The following is a 22,621-nucleotide window of genomic DNA, read 5'->3' as shown; positions in this document are numbered from 1 at the left end:
AGCGGCAGGAGCAGGAGGTGGGGGCTCGGGGCGGCAGGAGGGGCCAGGCAGGGGCTCGGAGGGTGGGCCGAGACCTGCCCCTGTGCCTACCTGCAGCCTCGCAGCCCATAGTTCCTTTCAAAGTGTATGAATTTGTGCACTGGGCCTCTAGTTTAATATGAAGAATTATTGACTCTAACAGGGTGATGGAGTCATGGGCCGTTAGCTCGTAAGACATAACGAGAACTCCAAAGAACGTAGGAATGTCATATTCGAGGAGCAGCTACTATTCCTGGGACTGAGATAGAGAGCCAAGGAAAAGCCCACTCCTCACTCCCCAGCAAGGTTGACAAACAGGCCTTGCTGGAGAGAGTGTGCTTAGCCATTGCTTATAAACACTATTATAAACACACATCAATGGATGGCAGAGCCTGTGGTGCCTCCCCAGTGAAAGTTGCTGGAAATCTGCCCTCTAGATTGCCAGGGAAAGCCATTCCTGGTGAGGCCTCTCCCAGAGGAATTGTTACAAAACTGCCCAAGATGGGTGCGGGGAAGGAGGGAGCTTCTGGCCTCTGGGTGCTGATGGCCACTGTGCATTGCAGGACCTGGTGCTAAAGAGGCCATCTCCCGCCCAAGGCCCCAGGGCTGCAGAGACCAGCCATGCCCGCCCGCTGCAGAAGCCTGCTGAAAGCACACTAGAACCAGGAAGAGAGCCCTCCCTTCCCGCGGTGTCTCTCCAGCAGCCTCTGCAGACAAACCTGCACATCATACCAAGGGACAAAAGTATTTTAGCTACAGAGCAGACACTGAAGGGGGGATTTGGGGCTAAGATGCAATACATCGGTAACTGGCACCGTGACCTAGATTTTCTCTGAAAAGTAAAGTATGCCTCCCTCTACCTGGAACCGTTTCTCCACCCCCAACCATATCTGCATGGCTGGAAGCAAAAGGTTTCTGATCAAAGTATTCTTTATCAGTGGGGCCTTTATCAGTGGGACCGCTCTCATTAAATAGCAAGCATAGCACTTTGCAACTCCTCTTCCTGATTTTCTTTTCTCTATAGCAATCATTAGTGTTTGATATAATTTATTTACATGTCTATTATTTGTTGTCTGTCTCCACCTTCTAGAATGTAAGCTCATCAAGCACAGAGAATTACATGTTGTTTACCCTTGTGTACTGCCCAGCAGAGCTGAATAAAACAGTAGTATTCAATAAATATTGAATGAATGAATTAACAAAGATAAGGAGCATAAAGAAAGAGAAGGGAAACACTAGCCAGAATATCATCTCCTAGACACTGCCACAGTTCACAAGATGATAAATTTCCTTTTAGATTTTTCCCCAAAGAGGATTTTTAAATTTGTATAGTGGCTAACATACATACAGAAGTGTGTTAATATCAAAAGAGAGCAGCTTGCTGAATTTTTATAAACTCAACCCACTGAGTAACCAGCACCTGGATCAAGAAATAGAACATTCCCAGTAACCTAAAAACTCCCTTTGTGCCTGCTCCCAATGAAACCATTATCCCAATTGTAAAGCAAATATTAGTATTTGTGCTTTATGTGAATGGCATTACACAGTATGCATTTTGTGTCCGGCCTTCCGTCCAAACTGCTGTGTTACTGTAGATCTTTCATACTCCTTGATGTGTTCCAGTGTGTGGATATACTATTTATCCATTACTGCTGATGGATATTTGGGTAGTTTCCATTTTGGAGCTACTCTGAATTAAACTGCTCTATAGATTCTTATACATGTCTGTCTGTGAACATATGCCAGCATTTGTTAGGCATATGTCTACAAATGGAATTGCTGGGTCACAGGCTATGCATGTGTTCAGCTTTACTAACCAACCTCCCCACCCCACATCCCAGGGATATTGTCCTTCATTCATGTCAGCTAGCGTCCCCTGCTTTTACATATATGAAGTGCCCAGCGCTTCAAGTGGCCCTCAGTATGAGCCATTCTGGAAACGGGCCTGTTCTTTCTTTGACTCCATGCAAAACACTGAACCTGGTACACTGGAAAGAAACCAAGACAAGCCAGGTTATTCGTAAGGGTAGCCAAGACCAGTAACTATAGCTCTCGATCCTGAAAAAAATATATTCTAAAGTTATATTCAAAAAAAACCAAAAAGCTCTCTCTTTGCCCTAACCGGTTTGGCTCAGTGGATAGAGCGTCGGCCTGCGGACTGAAGGGTCCCGGGTTCGATTCTGGTCAAGGGCATGTACCTTGATTGCGGGCACATCCCCAGTGGGGGGTGTGCAGGAGGCGGCTGATCGGTGTTTCTCTCTCTCATCAATGTTTCTAACTCTCTACCCCTCTCCCTTCTTCTCTGAAAAAAATCAATAAAATATATTTTTTTAAAAAAAGCTCTCTCTTTACAAAGTTAGAATTGAAAGACTCAAGAACAACAACAATAGCAAATATTTGTTGACAACATCCTCAATGCTAACCTTACTATGTATAAAAAGTCTGACTTCATTTTTTTTGGTTTGCTGACAGCTTTCAAGCCCATAAGGAAAGCCTGTGGGCTCCCTCTCTAGGCACCTATGGGGAGTTTAAGTCATATAAGCCCTGGCCCTCTTGCAGGACCCTAAGCACAATAAAATGGGCCAGAATGGACAAATTCCCTGCCCTCATTAGAGTGGGGAAAGCAGTCCACAGAAAAATAAATATAAATTGCTTTTAAATATATGAAAACATAACCACCTCCCCTAAAACCAAAGACATACACATTAAAACAAAGATATATTTTTTAATTTATCAGCTCAAACAAGATCTAACAATGTCATAATACACTGTGTTGGTAAGGATGTGACAAAGAGGCACCTGTGTGCCTGTTTATGACGTAGAATAATACAATTGGAGGGCCATTTGGCATATCTATTAACATTTTAAATGTAGCCTCCTCCTTCCTCAGTAACTCTACTTTTATGAATGTATGCACAAATATAGAAGTAGGGCCCCACAGCTAAAGAGGGGCAGGGCTTGACACATCCTCAAATAACATGTATTTTATTTATGTATAGGTCTGTATAGAAAATTAGAACAATACAGAAAGTGAGGAAGAAAAAAATACCCACATTCTAGCACCCGTGATAAAAGCCTATTGCTGCTTCCTTCTTACTGACAGAGCAATGCTGCCTCCTGGTGGATTTATCTTTTTCCTTTAAGTACATTCATTATTTCACCATTTTTATTTTTAAAATGTACTTAATGTTTTAAACTAAGTAATGCACTCATGTCGCTCAACATTTTGAAAGTTCTAAACGGCATACAATGGGAATTCTCCCTTTCATTCCTTTTCCCCTCAAATTAGGTTCCTTTCCCCACAGGCAACCAAACTGGCCAATTCCTTGAATGTAATTTATGCATACACCAGGATTCAGTGAATGAGGTTCCTTCTTTCCAGTGCCTGCCTTTGAATCATAACTAGGGCTCCTAAAAATTTAGAAAGTCCAAAGAAAAAAATACTTCTACACAAAACATTTATTACTGCCTGATTTGTAATCATGAAAAATCAGAAATAATATGAATTCCCCAAATCAGAATGACTGAGTTATGTTATATTCACTAGATATACACTAGTAATCATTATGATGACACGTAATAACATGGAAAAGTTATCTATCCCAACATTTTTAACACAATATACAAAACACAAATGTTTTTAAATCCCTCCTTTGAAATAAAAAGAACACAATGATATTATATATCATTTTCAGCTGCCAAAATAGAAAAGTATATTTCTTCTTAATGACAATTATCATTTCTGAGGACCATGTTGTAAAAAATGTAGCTGTGTCTGCTTAGTAACAGAGCAAATCGACTCAAGGTTTAAGAATGTTAATTAAAACATTTACATCCTTTGACTCAAAAATTCCTTTCTTAATGATCTAAATATAGAATGATCTTTGTGCAAAAATATGGTCATTCCCTTATTTGCGAGTGGAAAACTAATCTAAATGTCCAACTACCAAGAATTAGTGAAGTAAACAGTGGTATGTTCACTTAATGAGATACTAAAGTCACTAAAATGTTTGCAAAGATCTGAGATGTTTTTGATGGTAAAAGAAATACAGCCCAGCCAGTGTGGCTCAGTGGTTGAGCATCAACCTATGAACCAGGGTTCGATTCCTGACCAGGGCACATACCCAGATTGCGGCTCAATCCCCAGTGAGGGGGCATGCAGGAGGCAGCCTATCAATGAATCTCTCTCATCATTGATGTTTCTATCTCCCTCTCCCTTCCTCTCTGAAATCAATAAAAATGTATATTTTTGAAAAGAAATAGGAAGTTGAGTATGTAGGAAGATCACAAAACCCAACAAGTAGACAAAGGCTAACATTGAATGTTTGGAGTGTTGGGACTCTATTTTCTTTCCACAGTCATTCTTTTTTTTTTTTTTTTTTATTGATTTTCTACATAGAGGAAGGGAGAGAGATAGAGAGCTAGAAACATCGATGAGAGAGAAACATCGACCAGTTGCCTCCTGCACACCCCCCACCGGGGATGTGCCCGCAACCAATGTACATGCCCTTGACCGGAATCGAACCTGGGACCTTTCAGTCCGCAGATCGACGCTCTATCCACTGAGCCAAACCGGTTTCGGCCCCACAGTCATTCTTTAGTGAGCATTTATATAATAAAGTATTTTTAAAGCAGAATACATAAATTATGAAATGTACGCATGTGGGTCTGACCAAGCAGGATTCAACAGCAAACTGAATGCCTTTATACTCTGCTATCTCATTTAGTCATTACAGCCACAGACCAATTTACTAACTGGACTAATTTGATTGAAGCTTATATGGAAACTGGACTGGAGTAAAGTCTATAAGCAAATCAAAGCACATTGGAATTCTCCACTCGAACCTCTTTCTCCTCTAGGGACTTAGGAGTTATCTTAAATATACTATCGAATCCCGATGTCCGATTGCACACTTTTCCTTTTGTTCTTTCTCTTTAGTCAATGATTTAAAAGCAAGTATGCCAAAGCTTTTCCTATGTCAGTTTGTACACACAGAACCACATAGACAATACTTCAAAGAGTTTTCATCGATTTTCAAGAATAGTTTTGAGCATCCAGGATTTTCTCTCTGCTAACCACTAGGCAATAGGTGACTCTACATTTTCCCTTTGTTGATTTATGCTTGTTATTTGTGTGGAGTCCCTGCCTTCCCAGCCCCCCACCCCTCTAGGCTAGGAGTACAAAACCCTTTTGGGTCACACCGGGCAGACAGATTGGGAAGCTAGCCAGAGGTTTACATCAACCCTGCTTTACAGTTTGTGATGCTCAAGGTACAGGCTCCTGTGACACTATCCGAGCCAACCAACGGTTAACACTTCTGCCAAAAGCTGCTGCCAAGCTCGCCTACCTGATGTTCTACTCCTCAGCCTTCTCCTCTGCTGGGAATATCCTTTCCAACACAAAAAGCCTTGGTAAACTCTTTCCGTAAAGAACATTACTTTTTAAAATTGAGGTCCAACTCACATAACATACAATTAACCACTTTGACTATTGGATCTCAATGGTATTTAATGTATTTACAATGTTGTGCAACTACCATCTATCTCTAGTTTCAAAATTTTTCATCACCACAGAAAAGCACTCCATATTCACTCTTCATTTCCTCCATCCCCATCCCCTGGTAACTTCTAATCAGCTTTGTCTCTCTGGTTTTACCTATTCTAGGTATTTTCTGTAAAAGGAATCAATTATGTAACCTCTGGTGCCTGGCTTCTTTCACTTGGCAATGTTTTTGAGGTTCATCCAAGTGATATTGTATCGAGACTTCATCCCTTATATGACTAATATTCCACTGAATGTATATCCCACAATTTGTTAATCCGTTCATCCACTTATGGACAGTTGGATTGTCCCCACCTTTTTTTTTTTTTTTCCTGATTAATCCTCACGCGAGGATATGTTTCCATTGATTTTTAGAGTGTGGGAGGGGGAGACAGAGAAATATCAATGTGAGAGAGACACATCGACTGATGCTAGAATCAAGCCTGCATCTGAGGTACACGCCCCTGACCAGAATCAAACCCATGACATTTCAGTCCGAGGCTGACACTACCACTGAGCCAAACCGGCCAGGGCTGTTTCCACCTTTTGATTATGAATAATGCTATATATACCTAGGAGTGGAATTTGCTGGATCATATGGTAACTCTGTTTAATTTTTAAAGAAACCGCCAAACTTTTTCTATAATGGCTGCACCATTCTACATTGTCACCAGTAATGCACGAGGGCTCCTATTTCTCCACATAGTTGTCATTTATTTTATTTTTTCCATTAAAGCCATCCTAGTGGGTGTGCAGTTGTATCTCATTGTGGTTTTGATTTGCATCTAACAACCAAAATTGAATCATGTGCTTGTTGTCCACTTGTAAATCTTTGAAATGTCAATTTAATTCCTTTGCTCGATTTTCAATTGGGCTTTATTTGTTGTTGTTGTTAATAATCCTCACCCAAGGATATTTTTTCCATTGATTTTTAGAGTGGGAGGGAAGGAGGGGGAAGAGAAAAATATCAATGTGAGAGACACCTTGATTGGTTGCCTCTGGCATACACCCAGTCTGGGCTAATTGAACCTGCAACCCAGGGATGTGCCTTTGACCAGTAATTGACCCACGACCCTTCAGTATGCGTGCCAACACTCTAACCACTGAGCACACTGGCCAGGGCCTCATTAGGTTTTAAATTCATCTTTTTATTAAGTTATAAAGGTTCTTTATAGTCTAGATCAGTGGTTGCCAACAGGTGGTCCGCAGACCACTGGTGGTCCATAAGGTCCAAAAAGTTGGCAACCGCTGGTCTAGATCAGTGAAAACTCTTTAGTCAACAGAGCCAAATATCAATAGTACGATTGAAATTTCTTTTGAGAGCCAAATTTTTTTAACTTAAACTTCTAACGCCACTTCTTCAAAATGGAGTCGCCCAGGCCATGGTATTTTGTGGAAGAGCCACACTCAAGGGGCCAAAGAGCCGCATGTGGCTCGCGAGCCGCAGTTTGCCGACCATGGGTCTAGATAATAAACCCAAATCAAAGATTTGTGAATCTTCTCATCTGCAGGTTGCCTCTTCATTCTTGATGTCCTTTGATGCAAAGACGTTTGTAATTTTGATGAAGTCCATTTCTTTCTTTTGTTGTCAAACCTAAGAATCCATCACCAAATCCAAGGTCAGGAAGATTTATTGTTTTCTTCTAGTTGTTTTACTAGTTTTGGTTCTTGTATTTCAATTGTTGACGCATTTTGAGTTAGTGATATATGGAGTAACAGAGATTCTATGTCATCTTTGCATGCGGTTATCCAGTTGTCCAACACCATTTGTTGAAGAGACTATTTTTTCCAGTAAAAGATTTGGCATTATCAAAATTGACTGTATTTGCAAGGGTTTATTTCAATTCTTTTCTATTGGCCTACATCTATCCTTATGCCAGTGGCACACTGTTCTGATTACTTAAGTTTTGTGGTAAGTTTTAAAATCAGGAAGTGTGAGACCTCCAACTTTGTTCTTTTTCAAAGTTGTTTTTGCTTTTCCATTTCTGCAAAAGCCATTGGAATTTTTACAGGGATTGCACTGAACCCATAAATCACTTCAGGGAATGTTGCCATTGAATATGAGACCTTTCCATTTAAATTTTCTTTCTTTCAGGACATTTAGTTTTCAGTGTATCTTTCACTTCCTTGGTTGTTTCATAGGTATCTTTTGAATGCTATTGTAATTTTTAAAATTTCCTTTTCAGGTTGTTCATTGCTGGAATATAAAAATACAAATTTTTGTGTGATCTTGTACCCTGCAATCTTGCTAAATTCACTTATCAGTTCTAACAGCTCTTATGAATTCTTTGGGATTGTCTATATATATAGTAATTATAGTTTTGCTTCTTCCTAATTTGGATCTTTTTTCTCTCGTGTAATTGCTCTAGCTAGAACTTACAGTACAATGTTGACTCTAGTTCCCAAAGTGACAACCTTGCCTTGCTCCTTAAGAGGAAACGTTTTCTTAGGTCCCTTTATGTTTAGAAAGTTCCCTTCTATTTTTAATTTGCTGAGTGTTTCTATAATAAAAGGGTTGGGAAATTTTGCCAAATGCTTTTTCTGCATTTATCGAAATGACCACATAATGTCTTTTTCCTTCTATTGTATGGGTTATGTTGAACCAAACTTACATTCCTGGACAAAACCCCGCTACTGCACATCTTTTTCTTTTTTTCATTAAGTTCTCCTTTAGATTTAGAATTATCTTCCCCAGGGACAATAATTTAAGAACAGTGGTGAGCCCTAGCTGATTTGGCTCAGTGGATAGAGCATCAGACTGCAGGCTGAAGGGTCCCAGGTTCGATTCTGGTCAAGAACATATACTTCGATTGCAGGCTAGATCCCTGGCTCTGGTTGGATACATTCAGGAGGCAAGCAATTGATGTTTCTCTCACATCAATGTTTCTGTGTCTCTCTCCCTGTCCTTTCCACTCTCTAAAACTCAATGGAAAAATATCCTTGGGTGAGGATTAACGAGAACAAAAGAAAAATAGCAGTGACCTCTTATACCTGTACCCAAGTACTAGATTACTACTGCTCAATGACCATTTTATCAACTGACCATAGACTTTGGGTAGAAGAAATCATGGAGGCCCCACAATTCAAAAGTTGGATGAGGTTACATGTATATGTATAACCCTAGGAGAAAGTTAAATTATTCCTATCAATAGGATTTTTATTTTTAGTATTAACTTCATACTTTATTGCACAAAAATAAAGTATTGCTCAAGAAGCTATTTAGATGAGTTCCTTCCAGAGGATACACAAAGTCCCAACCCTCTCTAACAGTGTATGTTTATTTCAACAAACCCAACTTAGCCAATTTGATAGGTTAAAATGTCTCATTGTAGTTCAATTCTGTAACTCTCTTGGTATGTGGATCTCTGCAAATGTGTAGAAAAATATTTTAAAAGGCAAACAGTTAAGATTAGGGCTAATTTTTCCAAGGCACCCCTTCTTGACTCGATTAAGCACCTGATATTATCTAAGATTTTTCTAAAAATGAACAGAAACACCAAGCACACTTATAATATCCTATTAAGAGTTTATTAAGAAATTTTGTGTCCCAGGCACACAGAAATAAAAGGACTATGTACAGGCTTTCAGGAAACAGGCAGGGAGCTGAGGAGGGCCAAGATGAGTCTAGGGCCTTGGTGGGTGCATTCCTGGGGGAGGGGGCCCTGTAAGGGAAACCAGACAATCTGGTGAGACTCCAAGTACAACAGCATAACAAACAAACCGGTCTGTGGTAGTGTGGCCCTGGTGAACCGGGACCACGCCTCTGTGGAGCTACTTCCGTAACTCTGTGGCCAAGGATCAAAGAAGGCCTGAAGTAAGAGTAAGGAGTTTAGTCAGTGCCTGATCTGCAAGTCAAATCCCCATTCCTGCCCAGGCTCCTACATCCTGCAGTTATCAATCGACTGGAGGGATGTATGTGCTGACTGGTGACATCTCTGGGGCTAGATTCCCATGCAACATAAAAAAACCAAAAGTAGAAAACTCAGACTACAGACATAGGAATCACCTAGTGCAGTGATGGGCAACCTTTTGAGCTTGGTGTGTCACACTTCGCCAAAAAACTGAGCATAACTCGGGTAGTGTGTCACTTTGAGGAAAAAACATTATTTCGCAAATGTTTCATCCTCAGGAGCAGCAAATGTTTCATCCTCAGCATGCAGCCGCCTCAGCGGCCACGTGTCATCAGAAATGGCTACGCGTGTCATAGGTTCGCCATCACTGATCCTAGTGTGACAGCTGTGGGTTAGCTTAGAAACCACTATGGCTTGGTGAAAAGAACACTGGTGTGAGCGTCTAGACACTGAACTTTCTCTGGGCCTGTTTTCTTACCTATAACATGAGGGCGATCTATGTCACCATTTCTCAAACTGGAGTTAAAAAGATATACATACTAAATAGTATATAGCAAAGCCCAGAGCCCTTTCTTAATTACTAAATACTACCAAACCAAAGATAATTAATTCCATGACCTTTACTGTGGACCCTCAGAATGCATTATTTCACAGTGCCCTAAGAACACTGCCTTGGACATTGGACATTGAGAAGTACCTGGGTGCAGAGGGAGTTAGGGCAATTAAAGAAATGCTGTTCCCTCTTTCCTTTCTGGATTAAGTTGTCCTCTAAGAAAGAGTTCACTTCACTAGGCTGAAGGCCTGAAAGCCCAGAGGAATGGTCAAAATCTCACCTTCCCTCCACTTCCCATCCCAATATGGCTCTAGGGAAAGAAGTCTAAGTCACTGTTGTGAGCATTACCTCGCATTCCTGGTGGAGGGGGCCGCATTCCTGGAGGGGGCATGCCCATTGGAGTTCCTCGTCCAGGGGGGATCCCCATTGGGGGACCCATGGGAGGCCTCATACCAGGAGGTGGGCCCATCATGCCTGAAAGATAAAAGCCCCCAAAAGATAGCTCAAGTGTCTGTCAAAAGGTAGCAAAAAAAACATACAAAGCTGTCTACCAAGTTCTGAGACAGATAGACCATCCACTCTCCCAGCATCTCCTAGCAAATTGGGACTTGAGCCAAAGAGGTGGTAACTCCCAATGGCTCTTGTTCCATGGTCAGTCAGCCAGGCTGGATCTCAGAGTAATCCTGCTTAACTATAAAAACTCATCATCAGTTTCGGTCAAGGTATGTCTCATCATAAATCCAGCTCAGGCATCTTTTAGCAATTAGCAATGCTCTCCTTACGGGTTTCTTACCTGGAGGGGGCGCCCCTCGGCCCATAGGTGGGGGAGGACCTCCACGGCCCGGTGGGTACTGGGTTGGGGCCCCTGCAATACTAGCTGTGGCAGCAGCTGCAGCAGCTGCAACAGTGCCTCTTGCTTGTGGGGTCATCACCTAAGAGAACAGAGGAATAGAATTACATAGAACAGTCCAGTGCAATGCAGCATCCTTCTCTCCTCCCCAACTTGGTAAAGCAGCAGCAGACACCAAATCCCCTAAACTACCACTCAGACCTTAAGACTATATTCAAAACCATCTTCTAGCCCTAGACAGTTTGGCTCAGTGGGTAGAGCATCGGCCCACAGACTGAAGGGTCGCAGTCTCGATTCCTGTCAAGGGCATATATCTCAGTTGCAAGCTCAATCCCTGGCGCCGGTTGGGGCAAATGTAGGAGGCAAACAATCGATGTGTCACTCTCACATCAATGTCTCTTCTATGTCTCTCCTCCTCTTTCACTCTCTAAAAATCAATGGGAGCCATAGCTGGTTTGGCTCTGTAAATAGAGCATCGATCAGCCAGTGAACTGAAGGGTCCCAGGTTCGATTCCAGTCAAGGGCACATCCCAGGTTGCGGGCTCGATCCCCAGTAGGGGGGGTGCAGGAGGCAGCCAATCAATGATTCTCTCTCATCATTGATGTTTCTATCTTTCCCTCTTCCTTTCTCTCTGAAATCAATAAAAATATATATTTAAAAAATAAAAATCAATGGGAAAAATATCCTCGGGTGAGTATTAACCAAAAACAAACAAAAAGCCATTTTTCAGAGAAGATCAAGCTTGAATGTCCAATCCCCAGGATGCCCAACACAAATTAGAGAAGGCACCTGCATTTTCAAATAAATAACTACTAAGTTATGAGAGTGTATTTCAAATGTTGTCATAGAAACCTTTTGCTACAATACATTTGGCTAAAATACCTTTCATGAATGTCTTTACTAGTACCATCATATAGTTTACAATGACCGGCTTTCCTTTCACTTGATTCTAGGAACACATACACAAAGCACCATGAAACACTGATGGCCTGACAGTCAGAGGTTGGTCATTCTGGACTCCTCCCAGACTGTAGACCTCCCTCTATCCTTTAACCACCAGACACGGTGCCTTTCCCCAACTCCTCACCTGTTGGGATGGTCCACCAACCCCACGCACGGGCCCAGCAAGTCCTGCAGGGGCCTGGGGCATGGGAACACCAGCTGGGATTCCTCTGCCAGCAGCCCTGCCGATCCCCGGGCCCCCAGCAGCTCCAGCAAGTGGCACTCGGGCAATGCCGGTCTAAAAATAAAAAGTAAAGAAGTAAGTTAAAATGCTTGTGGCCTAGAGAATCAGATATACATTTTGAAATGCCATTGCCAAGAGAGCCTCTCAGACTTATAGGACATCAAAACAACTTACAGACACTGTCCACCGGTATGTGGTAACACCATTACTCCTCCACCTAAGATTATATGCCTAGCTGTGGCCCCTGCAGCAGGCTAGAAGAGTTTAAGGGTAAGTCTAGAGAAACATGCCACAACACAACCACCTATATGCATTCCAATGAAAATTAAACTAACAAAGGGCCAGGGCTCCATTCGGGAGGGTGCAGTAGACAAGAGCACTTGACCTGGCATCAAAGAAACATGAGGTTCAGTCCCAGCTCTGAATCTCACCTGGTGGGTGACAGTGGGGAAGTACTCCCACAATTTTGGAACTGTTTCCTCATCTGCAAATGATGGAGTTATGACAAAACTGCTTGTGGTCATGAAAGTTTACAATGAGCTACATTAGAGTAGTATCTACTGGAAATAGATACCCAGAGTTATATACTGGTACATATTCTTTGAACCAAAAAATATGGTAACATCACTTGCAGTCATTTATATTGAAAAAAAGCTTCAACTAAAATCCAAAAATAAGGAAATTACTAGGATAAAGTACTCTGTACTCACTTGAGAAAATATCTTAAGTCATTCCACTAACATGACTTATATACAGCAAGTAGAAAAATATTTACATTACGTGAAAAAGCAAAACAAAATATTACATGCATATTATTTGTTAAATACTAATATATATATATGTACTAGTATATGTATATATATGGACAATAAACAGTATAAGAGAAATATTCCTTTCATGAAAAATGTCTTAAAAAAGGGAAAATAAATTTGGTTAGATTCTCTAAAATCTACTCTACTCCTAAATGTAGGTTGGTGTTTACAGAATCAAGAATGCTTGGGATCAAATGCCAATGTCACATCTTACTACAGACTAGCATTGAGGTAGGGCTGGGCTTTCTGTGACACCTTGAGCAAGTTCCTAAAACCTAGAAAGTGGGAATTATTTATCTCAAAGATAGCTGCAAGGATTAAATAAAATACTAAAGTGCTTGGCACACAGCACATGCTCAATGCTTTTCACTGGCACTCTGCTCTGACTTACATCTTTGGGAGGAGGTCCCTCTACTGTCATTGAGACCAGGTTCTCCCCTCGAAGTAGCACCAGCCCAAGGACTCGCTTCTCTTCTCTTTCAGCTTGTTTTGAGTTCTTTGGCCTAAAGACAGGTTTAGAAGAAACAAAAAGGCAAGCATTAGAAAGAGGGTAAAGTTCATGTTCACCAACCTAGCAGCCTCAAATTTGTTTTACACTCTATCCCATGACAAATGGTACTTAAACTTTCCCTAAGACAGCTCTTCTAGATAGTTTCACAGATGTATCTGTAACCCCAAGGTGGTTGATTCCTATGCCAAGAGGACACACAGAACAAGAGACAGGACAACAGTCAAGAAAGCCCAGCCCTGGCTCAATGTTATTCCGTAACAACCATCAAGTCATCTTTCCTCAGTCAATCTTCTCTGCTATCTATCACTGTGTTCCCTCCCTTCAACTTAAGGTCTTGCCAGTGTCAGAAGGCAGCTGAAACAGTTCCTCAGGTCAACTGAATCCCACTCAGCACCACTTACAAGTGGGTCCCTTACCTCACATCAGAAATAGAAACCATAAAGGAAAAGTAAGAGGTTAACTATAGAGGAACTACACTTCTGTCCTCAAAGCACAAAAACAGAAATCTCCAAACAACCACAGCCAGAAAAGATGAACAAAACATGAATGCAACCTGGGAAAAATAACCACAAGGCAGGGAAGAAAAGAAAATCCCAAAGCCAGTATGCTAAAAAGGAAAGAAAAAATAGCTGATCAATGTAAAAATCAACTTAAAGGTTTATTTCTTTCTTTCTAATATATAGTTATTGATTTCAGAGAGGAAGGGCAAGAGAGAGAGAGGAGCATCAATGATGAGAGAGAATCCTTGATTGGCTGCCTCCAGCACACCTCACACTGGGGATCAGGCCCACAATCCCAGCATATGCCCTGACCGGGAATTGAACCATGATCTCCTGGTTCACAGGCTGACATTGAGCCATGTAGGCCCGGGTAAAGGTTTCATTTTAATGCTATTTTATAAATTAACAGTGGTTTTTGTGGGTGGACATTTTTTCCCCTTTTTATGGTTATCTATATTTTCTTATTTTTAATTAAAAGTATATACTGCCTTTCACAATCTTAAAAATAAGATTTTCTGGGCATTTTAATTTTTTCTCATATATTTTTCTTTATTTTTAAAAAGATTTTCTAATAAACTTTTTTATTGTCAGAATAAAGTTAGTTTCATTTGAAAAAGAGAACTGTTTGGAATAATTCTACATTGATCTGCTGGCCCTTCTCTAACGTGCATACCTGGCAATCAGCCATGCTACCAAATTTTTTATCCTATACTTCTTAACCTCATGCCACAAAGGAAACGGCCCCAAAGGGAATCAGGGATTTCACAGCTGCTGACAATATAACATAGCCACTGCACATGGCCAAAGAGAGCTGAATGACCATGAAAATTACATAACCTCTCTGGGCCTCAAGTTGCCTTGAATGTAAAAATAGGACAAAAAGCTAGACCACATATTTTAGGTCAGAAACTTAAGATCTGTGACTCTTAATATAAGGGAGTCATCCAATAACTTATAGAACTGTAGGACAGTAGAAGATATCTCTGATTGTTTCTATAAATGCCAATAAAAATCACTGGCCCCAAACCCACAGGGGAAGCTGAGCACTTACCCTGAAGAGGGTCAGAGGCTTCTTAAAGCAGTTTCAGACCAGGCTGCATTGGGAGAGCCTTTTAGGCTACAGCTTTACAAATAGGTAATGAGGCCAGAAAATCAACCTCTTCCCCCTCCCCGCCCCCCCCCCCCCCATACACCTGTGGGGAGAACATGACAGCCCTTACCCCAATACCCAGGGGCATGAGAAAAGAAGAGAAACAAAAAGCCTAGCAGCCCTTCTTACAACTTGTAATGTGCTGGAACTACAGAGCAAGGATTGCTGGGCTAAAGAAAGCAATTTAAGTGTCCAATGTCTCCCTTTAAATCTGCCCTCTAAAACAGGAGAGCAAACCAACAGGAATCAGCTAGCTATATCACCACCTATCACTTGACCCACCCCACCCCCAATTTATCCCCCTCATCCAAATTCCTCCCCCACAGCCCATTCCTCACTTGATCTTCCTGAATTCATCACAATCACATAAGATCAAATTCATATGCTTGTCGAAAGCCTTGAAGGTGCCAATGAAGATACGACCGTCTTGCAGGATGCACCTCATCCTGTAGTCGATGTGCTGCAGCATCTTGCTGCTCTTGCCCACAGTCTGCAAGAAGAAATCAGCAGGGGAGAGAAACATGGATTTGTTCCACTCATTCATGCATCCACTGGTTGACTCCTATATGTGCCCTGACTGAAGATTGCACCCGCAACCTTAGAGTATCAGGACTACACTCTAAGCAACTGAGCTACCCAGCCAGGGTGGAACCACATATCCCTCAGTCCTTCCTAAAAACTTCTGCTGCAGCCTTCTTTTCCATGTACCTGTCTTTCTTAGTACAGCCAGTCCTTTCCCAGGAATTCTCCCATGTTACCCTGTGTTCAGTCCTGACCTCTGCCCACTACTGTTTTTGCCCTTTCCCTTCAAATCATCTCATATTACAATTGCCTTTGTTAAGGCTGGGTAAATTTCGGTGAAATAATCCAATCCATCCATACCTACCACTGTGAAGATTACAGGTGTGTGACTCCAGTACTGTAATACACCCACATTCCATTAAAAAGCCAGTAAATGAGCTGGAATGGGACTGGCACTAAAATCCAATCAGCCAGAAGCTTATCAGAAAGGAGCCCATCACCTTGGAGGTGAGGGTAGAATGCCCCAAAGGAGAATTTGTTAGTCTTCAAGACTACCTTTGGCAGGGAAACTTCCTGGTAGCCAGGATACTAATTACAGTTTGAACACATAATGGTCTTTAAGAATATATAAACTTGCTATCCTTCTTAATTAACCCAACAACGTTTTCTGTTTTATAGCCGGGCTGGCTAAAATAGACTACAGAGACATCACTACAATGTTGGGTGCCCTTGGCAGTTATATTTCTCTCTAGAAATAAATGACCTGGCAGTTGATCTGTGCATCAGCCTAGCATCAATCTGACTGGCCAGTCCTAACTGTGCATGCTGTTCATCTCTGTCAGCTTGGACAAGGCTTCTGAACCTACAAATGTGTGAATCAGAGCCTTGAATCCCACCCGGGAGACCCAGGTTATGTGGCTCAGTCTCCCTCAGATGACTCTTTAACTGCCTTGTAATCAGACATCTAGCCACACAGACCTCCATCTTTATGGCAACATTTTTTGGCCTTCTCAGTAACAGCCAACACTTACTGAGTGTTCACTTCATACCAGGCACTGTGATAAGCACTGTATGTCTCATTTAGGTCTCAAAATCAGCTCTACTATTTTTGCTCTTTTACAGATGAGGCCACTGGAGCTGGGAGAGGCGAGGGAGGTTGCCCTGCCTGGGAGCCAGGAACCTCATCAGCCTGAACCCAGTGTCTACTCCTCCATAACCAATTCCCCAAACAATATCCTACCAGGTTCCCCTGCTTTCACTTCGCCCAACACAACACCTACTGAACAAAGTGAGCTTTCTAAACACAAAGTTCCTATCATTCGGGGGGATAAATTCTTTCCGTGGCCGGCCGCATCACCAGCAAGACTGAGTGCAACTCAGGCCGTCAGTAACCAGGCTCCCCCGGTTCCTCCCTTGCCCCCTCCAGAACTTTCTATGCTTTGCACTTACATCCCTCGGATCGATAACATGCCCTCCCATTTCCGCGGGAACAAGCCTGACTCCGCGCAGGAACCAGCACCTCCCGAAAGCGTGCGTCCCGCCCCCTCGGCGCCGCCACAGCTCCCCAATGCGGGACGGCCGCGGGGTTACGCCGCCCGTGTCCCAGCTAGACAGCGAACTCGGTGGAGGAAGGAAACCTTTCCTGGCGCAGCCCCAGCGCCTGGAGACTCGGACGTCTTCAAACACACACACATGCTGAGAAAGTGAGTCCCCTCTTCCTCCACACGTGCTCCTTCTCCCCCCGCCTCACCCGCTACCCCCAACAACACTCGCCCGTTTCAGCCAGCAGCCCTTCCGCCTCCTGCCCCACGGCCTTCTCACAAGTCTCCCCGGGCCTCCCTAGTGCTCCTGCGGCTCTAGCGCCTGCTCTCGACACACACACACACACATTCCTTCCGCAAAAGTTTTACTTCGTGCCTCCAGGACCCCAAATACCGTGGCCCCGGGGGCGCGGAGAGCCGCGGTCCTCCCCCCGCGCCCACCGAGCGACCCGGCCTCCGCCCCCGCAGTTCCCGCTCTCCCCTCCCCCAACCCGCCGAGCGTCCAAGGTCCCGGTCTCCCGTGCCCGGACGGAGCGGCCGCGGCCGGGCCTTCATCGCCGACCACCGAGCGGCCAACCACGGCCTCCTCCCCAAGTGGCCGCGCCCCTTCCCTCCACAACAGACTCGGGAGCGCCCGCGCCGCCGGCCCGTGCCTCCTCACCATGGTGGCGGTTCTGATGGCGCCGATTCCCGCCGGATTCGCCTGCGCCGAGGCCTAGCCCTCCTGCAGCCCGCTTCCCGCCGCTACTACCGGAAATGCAGACCCAGGCAAAATGGAGTCCGGCAGAAAACTACTTCCGGTCTCAGAGCCCGGCCCTGGAGTTCCGTCCCCGACGTAAAGCTGCGATTTCAGAGAGGGGCGGGGCTCCGGGCGGAGCTAACAGCAAACGGCACCGCCAGAGCTGCTGCCCCTCCTCCTCCCCGTTCCCCGCCCCCGCCCCGCCCCGCCCCAGCCCGGGCCCGTGAACTCCGCCACCAGCTCTGCACTGGGCTCTCCCCTACAGCCACTGGTCCGGTTTTTCGGTTTTCCCGTGAACTTGCTCGAAGTGCTCCTGCCCCAGCGCCTATGCATTTGCTGTAGCCTCTGCCTGAAATTCTGGGCATCCGGGTGTGTGCACCGCTCATGCCCTCACCTTCAAGACTCATCACATTTTCCCACTGAGGACTTCCCTGGCCATCCTGTTTAAAACCGCAACCGGCCCTTTCTCCTTAACACTAATAGCTAATGCACTATATGCTTTTGTTAGTTATTTTGCTATCCCTCCCCATTAGAACGTAAATTGCAACAGTAAGGATGTTTGTGTATTGTTCATGGCTGTAGTGCCTAGGTCACTGCTAAGCACAAAAGAAGGAGTTAGAAATACTTGAATGAATCAATCCCCATCAGTCCAGTGACTTTAAAATACATTTTTATTGATTTCAGAGAGGAAGAGAGAGAGAGAGAGAGAGAGACATCAATGATGAGAATCATCCATTGGCTGCCTGCTGCGTTCCCCTTTACTGGGGATGAGCCTGGAGCATGTGCCCTAATGGAACCCCGAGACCCTTCAATCCGCAGGCCAACACTATATCCACTGAGCCAAACCAGCTAGGACCAGTTCCAGGACTTTTGAAAGTTCTACATGTTCAGGTTTTTCAAATTTGTTCCTCTAAACCTGGGCTCTTCATTTAACTCTTGGCTTTAATATCCAGCCACCTGCTGGACATGAATGTCTAAATAGCTAATAAATTTAACGATGAAAACTAAATTCTTGAGTCTAATCACTCTTCTTCCCAAAACCACGTCTTATCAGCATTTCCCATCTCAGAAGTTTCTCGGGTTAAAAATCAAAACGACTAACTTGGTAGCATCCTTGATCCCTCTCATTCTCTCCCATCTCCATCAATCAGCAAATCCTATGGACCTCACCTTCAAAATGTCTTAAATCTGACTGTTGTCACCTGCCCCACTACCACCATGCTAGTCTTAGCCACCATCATCTTTGTCTTGGATCATTGAACCCCTTACTAGTCTCTTTGCTTCCTCTCTTGCTCTCACAGCAGCCAGAGGGATCCTTCTATCATGTAGTGGGATTATATCAGATGATGTCATTGCTCTGCTCTCCACTTCCCAATAACTTCCCAGCACACGCAGAATAAAATCCAGCCCTGCATCCCTCTCCAACCTCATCTCCTTCAACATTCCCCTCATTCATCATCCTCCAGCCATACTAGTCTCCTTGTTGTTCCTCAAAACCCAGCAAGAAAAGTTTCTACCTCAGGGTTTTGTAATTTTAATGTGTTTTTATTGATTTTTTTTTTTTTTTTTTTTTTTAGAGAGAGGGATAGAGAAACATCAATGTGAGAGAGAAACATCCATCGATAGGTTGCCTCCCGTATGCAAACGGATTGAACCTGAAACCTGGGTATGTGCCCTGACCAGGAATCGATCCAGCAATCGTTCAGTGTATGGGTCGATGTTCAAACAACTGAGCCACACCAGCCAGGGCTTTGTAATTTAATTCTCACACCCTAAAATGTTCTGTCCCATTTTTGTCAACATGTGGAGGACAAGAGATGGAGGCTCAGAGAGATGTATTATCTTGCTCAAGGTGGCAAGAACAGGAATATAGTACCATCTGGTTCCTCAGCTGCTTCCAAGTTACCCTGCCTCCTAACATATCACTCATGAATACATTTTAAATTATTTATTTCGTACTTACTAACATCTCACTGTATGTGAGATACAAAGTCCCTTCCTTGAAGGACTTTATGTTCTAGTGAGAGACAGACAGTAAACCACATGGATAGGTATAAAGAGTAACATTAGGGTGATATGAAAAATAAATAAAGTAGGGTAGGGGGGTTGAGAGTGATGGGTTGTAACTTTGGTTAGATGCTCTGGGAAAACCTCTCTGAGGCGTGCATGTGAACAAAGGCCTGAATGAAGGACATTCCAGGCATTCCTTACAAAGGACCTCATATGATATGTTTTGGTGACTGCCTTCTTTCACTTAGCATCATGTTTTCAAAGTTCATCCATGTTATGGCACATATTAGTACTTCATCTCTTCTTTATGGCTGAATAATATTTCATTGTATGGATATTAACATTTTTTACCCATTCATTAGTTGATAGACATTCGGCAATTTCTGCCCTTTGGCTATTATGAATAATGCTGCATTTAAACATTTGTGTGCAAATTTTCATGTTGACTTATGCTTTCATTTCTCTTGTGCATATACCTAGGAGTAGAACTGTTGGGTCATATTGGTAACTCTGTTTAATTGTTTGAGGAACTACCAGACTGATTTTTCTTTTTCTTTTTAGGTCTTCAAAAAAACAAAACAGCTCGCCTGGCTGGTGCAGATCAGTTGGTTGAGCATCATCCCATGCACCAAGAAGTCGCTGATTTAATTCCCAGTCAGGACACATGCCCAGGTTTTGGGCTAGATCCCCAGTATGAGGCGTGCAGGAGGCAGCCAATTGATGCTTCTCTCTCATTGATGTTCCTATCTCTCTCTCCCTCTCCCTCTCTCTCTAAATATCAATTTAAAAAAATATTTTTAAAAAATAGATCAATAATCCTAAAAACAAGAGGTGGACTTCTTCCCACCTCCCAATCTACTATCCATTCCCCTTCACCAAGGCATCACCGGGATGGTCCTGAAGCCCAAACCCTACCTCTCAGCTCCCCCCTAGCCCACTACAAATCCATGCTTTCTCCCAGCTTCTGATCTGTCTCCTTTAAGAAAATAAAAATACCTCCCTCCCCAACTTGCTTAAAATAATTTTCAAAGATTAAAAATGGTATTTATGTTTGTTTCAAAAATAAACACTTTTAATGTTGGAAATCTCTCTTCCTCTAGGCCTAGTTGAGCCTCTGGGGTGCCTCCCTGCCTCCCCCCAGGAGGCCAGCAGACACTTGGCCCCTTGGAAATTTTCAAGAATTAATTTCTTCCAAATTTCCCCTGAAGTCACAAATTCCACACACTGCTCGCATAAACATGCTGCTTTCAGTATAGGCACTGCTCTTCAGCTCTGGAAACCTGATCCCTTTTTGTCCACTAGACCACATGCTTCAGATTCCCTTTGATGTGGTTGAGGATTTGCTGGACTCGGTGGGGCTCATTGCGGTCTGGCCGGCAGCTTGGCGTAATTTCCAGCACATAATCGGGACCATATTCTGTAAAAAACTCATGATCTGGGATCTCAGAGGATAGTGTTTTCCCTAGGATGACCCCAGTCAAGTATGTCCAGCATCGAGCTGTGTTGGCAAGGTTATAGCCTCCTCCTCCCAAAATGAGCGTTGCCAACTGCCACTGAAGGATGTACTTAAGACACCTGCCAATTCCCACTGGAGTCATGTTAAAGGAGCACATAGGATCCCCAGCTATTGTATCGGCTCCCAGCTGTAAGACCACCGCTTTGGGATTAAAGGCCATGTATACCTCCTTTAGTACACTTTCACAGATGTGGTAATACCTCTCATCCTGTATGCCATCTTGAATGGGCACATTCACACTGTAGTACCGTCCCTTCCCTAGGCCAACATCAGACACATCACCTGTACCTGGGAAAAATCCCGGGGAGAATTTGTGCAGGGACACCGTCATGACTTTGGAGGTGAAACTGAAGGCATCTTCTACACCATCTCCATGGTGCAGATCCAAATCCACATAGAGAATACGGTCAAATTTCCGTCGCAATCGTAATATTCCCAGGACAACATCATTGAGATAACAAAATCCAGATGCTTCATCTTTCTTTGCGTGATGCCACCCTCCAGACCAGTTAATGGCTACTTTGCACATTCCATCAATCAGGCATTGGGCAGCTGTGATTGTAGCCCCTCCCACAGCTGCCGCATAGTCAAATATCCCTTCGGTAGCCGGACAGTCGTAACCTAGGCCATATTCTGTAGAGTCCGGATGATCGTCATCTCCTTCTTGGCTGACCATCTGGAGATGCTGCAGATAGGCATCGGTGTGGAAGGTGGCCATCTCCTCCATGGAGGCCACTTTGGGCTTGACTATTCTCATTTGCTTATGCAGTGCATATGCTTCAATCAAAGAATGTACCATACTGGCCCGTTTGGGGACTTTGGCCAGGGAATCGCACATGCGGACATACTCGGGACTGTAGATGTAAACCGGGGGCAGTGACTGCCCACTGTCCACAGGTTCCTCTTGCTCCTCCATCTGGAGCCACTGTCCAGACCCTGCTTTTTGTGAACTCAGCCCGGGCTCCGGTTCCTGCTCCTCTGATCCGCTGCAGTGGTGCTCCCTGATCAAGAGTCACTGTCCTCCATCCCCATCCAATTGAAGAAATGCATGGGCACTCATTTAGTGACCGCAGTTCAAAAATAGGAGGTGAGCGGATATAAAAACCCTGCCAGGCTGTTTTCCAAAGTGGCTGCACTGTTTTATACTCCCACCAGTAGTATATGAGGGTTCTGATTTCTCCACTTCTTCATCAACACACGTTATTATGTAACTTGGATTGACCATCGAAAGGTGTGTGGACTGGTATCTATTTCATTGTAGTTTTGATTTGCATTTTCCTGATGACTAATGATGTTGAGCATCTTTTCATGTACTTATT

General features: G+C 43.6%; 2 protein-coding genes across 3 annotated transcripts; both read right to left on the bottom strand.

The window, feature by feature from the left end:
* Positions 1-9,074: 9,074 nt before the first annotated feature.
* SNRPB (small nuclear ribonucleoprotein polypeptides B and B1) lies at positions 9,075-17,838 on the bottom strand. Of its 2 annotated transcripts, none has more exons than XM_079784124.1 (7): positions 17,699-17,838; positions 15,313-15,464; positions 13,205-13,316; positions 11,903-12,055; positions 10,758-10,896; positions 10,313-10,438; positions 9,075-9,222 (listed from the first exon to the last, which is right to left on the bottom strand). In XM_079784124.1, exons 1-7 carry the CDS (start codon positions 17,699-17,701, stop codon positions 9,185-9,187), a joined length of 723 nt encoding a protein of 240 aa, XP_079640250.1. In that variant the 5' UTR covers positions 17,702-17,838; the 3' UTR covers positions 9,075-9,184. The 2 variants fall into 2 exon arrangements, with proteins under 2 accessions (XP_079640250.1, XP_079640251.1); XM_079784125.1 differs by lacking the exon at positions 9,075-9,222 and adding an exon at positions 9,229-9,369.
* A 591-nt stretch (positions 17,839-18,429) lies between these two features.
* LOC307107583 (histone deacetylase 8) lies at positions 18,430-22,230 on the bottom strand. The gene has a single exon (XM_079784910.1). It carries the CDS (start codon positions 22,216-22,218, stop codon positions 21,085-21,087), a length of 1,134 nt encoding a protein of 377 aa, XP_079641036.1. The 5' UTR covers positions 22,219-22,230; the 3' UTR covers positions 18,430-21,084.
* Positions 22,231-22,621: the final 391 nt, after the last annotated feature.

The sequence above is a fragment of the Cnephaeus nilssonii genome (assembly GCF_951640355.1).
Source record: "Cnephaeus nilssonii genome assembly, chromosome: 11".
Classification (NCBI taxonomy): Eukaryota; Metazoa; Chordata; class Mammalia; order Chiroptera; family Vespertilionidae; genus Cnephaeus; species Cnephaeus nilssonii.
This window is presented reverse-complemented; position numbering and strand designations above follow the sequence as displayed.